Raw genomic sequence first — 6,953 nt, 5'->3', positions numbered from 1 at the left:
AATGGCCTTGGATGGGCCCAAATCCAGATCTCTGGGTCCCCTCCCTGGTGGAGAAGGGGGATGGCAGGCCTAGAAATAGTCTTCTTCTAAAAAATCATGGGGTCCTGGAAGGGAAGGGGATCGGAAGAGGAAGGGAGAAAACATCATTAAAGAGAAAATCGGAGGATAGAGCTAACTAGATTTTGTGACGCTTCATATATATATATGTCTATATATATATATATGTATAGAGAGATCTGTATATAGATAGAATTTTTCTGTGTGTTTTTGGTTTTAGGAGAGTCCGGTCGTTAAGTTACCGTCAGCTGACCCTCCCGCTACATTCAACCTGCCCGGGGCCTCAGGCTGGGGCTGCTCTTCTTCCTCATCTTCTTCCTCTTCCTCCTTAAAGTGCTTCTCTGGCCGGGGGCGCCGGCCGTCCTGGGCCACTGGGGCAGGGGCTGGAGTGGCCCCAGCCCCCGAGTCGCGCACCCGGGGCTTCCGGCCTCGGCGGGAAGGGATTCCGTTGCAGCCATCTTTCTTGAGGTGCCTGTGCAAGTGGTCGGAGCGGACGAAAGTCTTGAAGCAGCTCTCGCACTGGTAGGGCCGCAGGCCCGTGTGCACCCGCATGTGGTTCTTCAAGTCGTAGTTGTGGGCAAAGGCAGCCCCACACTGCTGGCACAGATAGGGCTTCTCACCTGTGTGCTTTCGCATGTGCACCTTCAGCTTGTCCTGCCTGCAGGGGGCAAAGACAAAGGCTTAGTGGGCACATACCATAGGCCCTGGGGGCCTCCTGCCGCCCCTAAGGTCCCTTCCCTGCTCAGTGCTTACCCAGGCCCTGCCTCATCCCTAGGGCCCACCCCCTACAAGACCCAAGAACAAAGAGAGGCATTTACTGGCTCAACAAGGGTCAGGAGGGGAGAAGGCTCCGAGTAAGGTGGCTCCCCCCACAGCTGGGGCTCGACAATAGCCCCAATTCTGCCCAGAGATGCCCAAACTCTGCTCTAAACGGAGGAAAATTCTGGGATCAAAAATTGGGAGCTGAGAAGACCAGCTAGTTGAACCGTATCCTTTTTCGAGATGAAGAAATAGTTTTTGAAGAGGAAAGAGAATTGCCCAAGGTCACAGATGGTGATACAGTAAGTGACAGGAGAAGACCATGACCCTGGGATTCTGAACCCAGGATTCTCAGAAGGAAACCAAGGGGACCCCTTCCTGCCCCCAAATACCTAACGCTTCTGAGCAAAGGCCCAGAATAGGCCAGAGGGGAAATGCTCAGCCCCTACTAGCCAGGATGCAATCATCTCCCCTTCCCTTTACAGAGTGAGGACGGTTGGGGTGGCCTTTCAGGGAGTCTTGCCTGGAGCTATCCAGGCTTTCTTGCTTGCCTTTCAGGGGGAAACTGCAAAGTGGGAAGGGGTTAGAAGGAATGAGGATCTCCCAAGGGGCCCTGCCCACCTTCATAAGGAAAAAGGCTGCTCTGTAGGTACTCCTGTCCTTCCCAGAGCTGCTTAGAAACTGCTTGCCCTCCTTCCCCATAACTTTACAGAGGTAGAGACAAGGGGTTACTGGATTTCAAGAGTAAAAGTTCTCAGCTCTAGATCATGCAGATTCTCCTATCTAGAACTGGAAGGGGCCACAGAGGCCACCTAATCCAACCCTTCTTGGTTTACCAAGGAGGAAAAATGAAGTACACTGTTCTACCTCGAACCATCCTTTGATAGCTGCCTCTTTCCCGTTCATACCCATGTCCATAGAAATATATACACTTTTAGATGGCATTTTCCCAATTTTCACTTTTACAATAGAGATATGGGAAGGGATTATCAGGCCCCATTCCATAGGAAACCAAGGTTAGAATGAACTTCCTCACCTCCTCTAGTCTCTGCTAAGTAGAAGGAGCTTCTTTTTGTCCCCCCATCCTAGAAGCCAGAGCTCCTGCTTTCATTTTGGCAGCCCCACAGGGGCCCTGGGAGCCCTCAGGCTCCTGGGATCTCCTCTGTGTGGCTACCTGTGCTCCACTGCCCTGGTTGGGTTCCTCCTTCCCAGAAGGGCAGTAACTCCTTCACTTCTGTCAGGGCCAGCAAACAGTAGGTGTTCAAGGCTCACTGACCAACGGATTCTCAGGGACCTTCCCCTCTCCTCCAGTTCTGTGTGCTGTTCTATGATCCAAAGGATCCAAAAGCAAGCAGCAGTGTCACCATCAGTATCGCTTATGCAAATTCTGAGTTGACCTGTCACTTTCCCATTTATTGTCTCATCTGATCCTTATTGCATTACCCCTGAGGGGGAGGCTGAGAAAGGGCTAATATCATCATTTAACAGATGGAGAAACTGAGGCTGAGAAAGACAAGAACTTGCCCACGGTCTGCAACTTTGTCTCTCCAGAACCCACTGGGAGGTAGGGCCCTAGGTCCAACCCAGCTTTCCTAAGCCAGAGAGAGAAGGAAAGGAGGAGCAGCCCTTTGGATCCCGGCAGTCATGGCTGGGAGGGGCAGGGTCCCTCGATGAGCTGGGACTGGAGGTGGGAGGCAGTAGGTTTCCTAACCCTTTGGTGACGACTGTATAATTATGGCCCAGTCTCTGCCACAGGCCCCTGTCTTACTCAATGTGCCTGGTGACTCACTGGGGGGCCCCTGCTGACTCTGGGTCCTATGAGAGGGTGGGAAGGAGGGGCCTAGCTAAGGAGGATGGCTGGTGGGAAGGGGGGGGTGGAGAGGCCTTAAGCCCCTAGCCAGAGGGGCAAGAAAAAGTCTGCCCAAGGTTGGAAAGAGGGTAAGTCTAGGGCAGTTCCAGCTCCAAATGCTAAAAAAGTTCTCAGAGCAACAGGAGCAGATGGTATGGGGCTTCTTGCTCTTTCCACTGGGTAGGCTGGGGAGACCCCTGGGAGTAGGAGACCAGAATTCTGGGTAGAAGAGCCAAGAACTCTGAGAGGCTCTGGAGTCAGAGGCCCTGGGTTTGAATCTAGATTACACTCTCCCCCATGTGACCACAGACAAATCACTCCTGGCCCTCCCAAGGGGGCTTCCGTTTCCCCATAACTGACACGGCGCTAATAATAATTCATGCTTTTCTAGAGCTTTCTTCTTATGTCTCACAAAGTCCTTTCTTCACACTAAGCACTGCCTATATTGTTCCCATTCTACTGATAAGGAAATGAGGCCAGAGGGGATGTGACCTGCTCCAGGTGACACAAGTGTCAGACTGGGCCCAGAACCCTGTCTCTTGGCCTTGGGCCCATAGCTTTCATCCTTCCTTTCCCTCTCACAAGATAAGAAAGTGCCCTGGAAAGACCCCTAGAGACCCTAGTCCTGGCTTCTGCCCTCTGGGGCTGGCTTCAGGGAAATTCTGACTAGGGGAGACACCCCTCCTCCCACAGCAGAGCTGCCTTTGATTCAGAGTGAAACTGAGCTCTGGGCAAGGGGAAGTCCCCAGTGGGCTCCCTGGGACACAGGGACTGGCATCCAGTGGGGTAGTGGGCACTTGGGATCCACAGCCCTGGACTAGACAATATGGGGGGAAGAGCACTACTCTTCACTGGTATTTTGAGGTTTAGGAGCAGAGTGCTGGCTGGAGGTGGTATCACCTGCCAAGTCGATCTTGGAGTTTGCTTAGTTAAAGGATGTGGGTTCAAATCCTTCTTCTTATTAGCTGTGTGGCCCTAAATAGGTCATTTCCCCTCCCTGGGCCTCAAGTTTCTTCATGTATAAAATGGACAGAATAATACACACATATACATTTCACCACAGAATTGTGGGGAAGAAAATACTTCTGGACCTTTATAGAAATTGAAATGGCTTCTTCTTCCTGCCTTTGGAGGTCTTGCTCTGCACTGAGACTGACCTCCCCATCTCTCTGCCCTTTCAGATGGCTCTCACTCCCTATCCCTCAACCCTTGGGGATTTCTCCCTTCTCCATTGGACCTTGGTTTGCTCAGTGGCTTCTGAGTCCTTCAGCATCCTGGAAACTCCCTGGGTCTGTTCCTTCCCTGGCTGGAAGATCTCTGGCCACATGAAGTCAAGCACAAACATGAACACCCAAAGAGGGCTCCGTGAAGACTTCCAGGCAGAGGAGCCTTGGGCTCCCCGATTCCCCCCTCTTGGGAATGCTAGGTTCTGTTTCTCCCTGGACAAAGAGGGTTTCCACTGGGCCCCACAGACCCTAACAGGAGCAGCACTTACCAGACCATTTTTCTCTCTCATTTTAGAGGTGAAAGGACCTTGGACATAATCTAGTCCAACCCCCTAAATAGAGTGAAGAGGACACTGAGGTCCAAGGAAAGGAAGTGACTTCCTTGAGGTCATGCTGGAATACGTAGTGAGGGCCAGAGCCAGACTAGAATACAGGCTTCCTAACTCCTAGGCCGCGCTCTCTACACCACCCCAAGCTGGCTCCTGGTGCATAACTGACATTCCAGGCCTCTTGAGCATGACACACCCCTTCCTTGTCTTTCTTGCCTCCTCTTCTACTAGAGTATGGGGAGGGGGTTTTCTGACCCCCCACCCCCTACACACACACACACACACACACACACACACACACACACACACACCGGATTCTGGTGGAGATCAAAAACAACCTTGCTCACCTTCTACCCCCTCGGGCTTTCTGTTTTGGGAATGAAGATGGGGAGGGGGCCAGATAGGGGTGTAGGGAGGGCCCCTTTGGGGAGAGCCCACAAAGAACCTAGGACAATGGCATCTTTCTTCAATTTTCACACTGGGTGGAGCTGGGGGAACCCCAGGCTGGGCCCAGGGGAGAGCTGAGTCACTGGCCCCAAAGTGTATGTGTGTGTGTTGGGGGGGGGGGGGTATGAAGGAGAGGAGCTCTCAAGACAAGAGAAAGGCCAGTAAGGGGTAGTGGCAGAACCCAGCTGGGCCTTGCTGAGGGAAAACAGCAGGGAGCAAGCTTCCCTTTGCCCCAGGAAACGGATCCTCTCCCTGGCCTGGCCTATCTCTTCCCTTCTTCTCTTCCTCTCTTTCTGGCTCTTTCTGATCAGAGCTGAGCAGCCTGGACTTGAGCCCTCTATCTCCTCTCTGAGGCCCAGAGACCTTCCCAGGCCCTCTTCCCCATGGCACAATTCCATCCTACCCCACCCTCAGCTACCCCGAAGGTCCTCTCCTATTCGGGCATCCAAAGAACCACCTACAGAATGTCAGAGCTGAGAGGGAGCTCATGGAGAAGGAAACAGAGACCCAAAGAAAGAAGGTCAACTGACCCAGAACCACAGAGCTGGGAGGTATCAGAGACAGAACTGTGCCCTGATGGCTCGGCTCCCAGGTCAGACATCTCCTCTGCTCTTCTCTACTCCACATACGGCCTCTCTCCCTGTCCTGGAGCAGCCCTTCCCGATGAGCTCGAACACCCCCAGGGCGGAGCCCCACCCAGACTTTTCCATCCCACCCCGCCCCCTTTCATGCCAATGAGAGATGCCCAGAGTCCCTCTGCCCCTGGGAGCTGGCCCTGCCACCTCACCTGGTAAATCGGACTTTGCAGATGTTACACTCATAGGGCTTTTCACCAGTGTGGGTGCGAATGTGACGAGGCAGCTTGCCTGCCCCTTGGATCACCTTCTCACAGATGGGGCACTTCTGGAATGCTTTGGCCCTGATCTTCTTCTCCACCTTCTGGGACCACGACGGGTAGACGTCGCCCTCATGGGAGCCACTGAAATACTTCAAGTAATAATCCATGACACCCTCGTCCTCCTTGCGCTGATCTTCCTCACTGCCCCCACCACCAGCCTGCCGCCCCACCGAGGTGATCATCTGCTGCAGCAGGGCACTGGCAGCCAGCCCGTCCACCTCTGCCCCATCGCCGTCCTCCCCATCAGCCGTCCCTGATAGGAGGCCAGGGGAGTCCCCCGGCTCTGGCGCCTCTGAAAGGGAGGCAGCTTCCTCCTCACCCCCAGCACCACCGCCACGGCCTCCGTAGTGCCCATTCTGCGAAGGGGGGAAGAGGCTGGCCCCTGAGGCTGCCTCCTCATCACGGTCGGGCCACAGGCCCTGACTGCTGTCTGGGTCACCATCATTGGCCTTTGGTCGCTCACCCTGGGCATAGAAGTCCAGGCCATTGCATTCACCACCAGTGGCTGCTGTGGCTGCTGCGGCAGCTGCCGCCGCCTCCTCATCCTCCTCATCCTCTGGGCCGGCAAAGTTGGGGTTGGTCCACGGGAAGCTGTTGGGGAGGCTGTTGATGGGGTTGCTCTGGAAGAATTCAAGGTACTCCTTGGCTCTGAGGTGGTTCCGCTGATCAATTTGATCTACTAAATCCATCTGGTCATTCTTGGCCAGAATTTGGCGGTCCAGGAGGTCGGCGCAAACGTCACTGACAGCCGGGATCTCCAGCAGGCGAGCAGCGTTGAGGATGTCACTGACATTGGATGTGCTGACGGTGAGGGTTGCGGTGTAGGCAAAGTCCACCAGGGCGGTGAGGGCTTCCGCGCTCACAAAGTCGATCTCGTAGACATTCTGCTGGTCCACCACGGCCCCCGATGTGAAAAGCTTCTTGAAGTACTGGCTGCAGGCGGCCAGCACAGAGCGGTGTGTGGGGAACTCTCGGCCCTCCACCAGGATGACCACGTCACACAGTAGGCCATGGGTCCTCTGTTCATTCAGGCTGCTCAGAATGTCGCTGCTGTGGTCAGGGAAGGGGATCCCGATGGGGCCGTCCACACCACCGGCCATCTTCTATGCCAAGATCTGGACAGGGCGGGGGAGAGGGGGAGAATGAAGCTGTGCCCATGGAACAGGGTCTGCCACCACCTCCCCCATTCCCCCAAAACACCACCCCCACCCCGCCACCCCGGCCTCCACCCTTCAGGAAGAGCAGAATACAACGGTCACGTTCACAGCCCTCGTTCTTCAATGGCTGCCTCACCACTCACTAGCCCACTGCCTCCCCCTCAGGCTTAAAGTGCCCTCCTCAGCAAGCTCCTTGAGGGCCCAACTCCTCTAGGAAGCCTCTTCTGGTCC

The 6,953-nt window shown here is 54.8% G+C and overlaps 1 protein-coding gene across 1 annotated transcript; it reads right to left on the bottom strand.

The window, feature by feature from the left end:
- Nucleotides 1-210: 210 nt before the first annotated feature.
- ZBTB7A (zinc finger and BTB domain containing 7A) lies at nt 211-6,665 on the bottom strand. Its single transcript, XM_044671176.1, has 2 exons — nt 5,455-6,665; nt 211-715 (listed from the first exon to the last, which is right to left on the bottom strand). Exons 1-2 carry the CDS (start codon nt 6,663-6,665, stop codon nt 274-276), a joined length of 1,653 nt encoding a protein of 550 aa, XP_044527111.1. The 3' UTR covers nt 211-273.
- Nucleotides 6,666-6,953: the final 288 nt, after the last annotated feature.

The sequence above is a fragment of the Gracilinanus agilis genome, chromosome 1 (assembly GCF_016433145.1).
Source record: "Gracilinanus agilis isolate LMUSP501 chromosome 1, AgileGrace, whole genome shotgun sequence".
Taxonomy (NCBI): domain Eukaryota; kingdom Metazoa; phylum Chordata; class Mammalia; order Didelphimorphia; family Didelphidae; genus Gracilinanus; species Gracilinanus agilis.
This window is presented reverse-complemented; position numbering and strand designations above follow the sequence as displayed.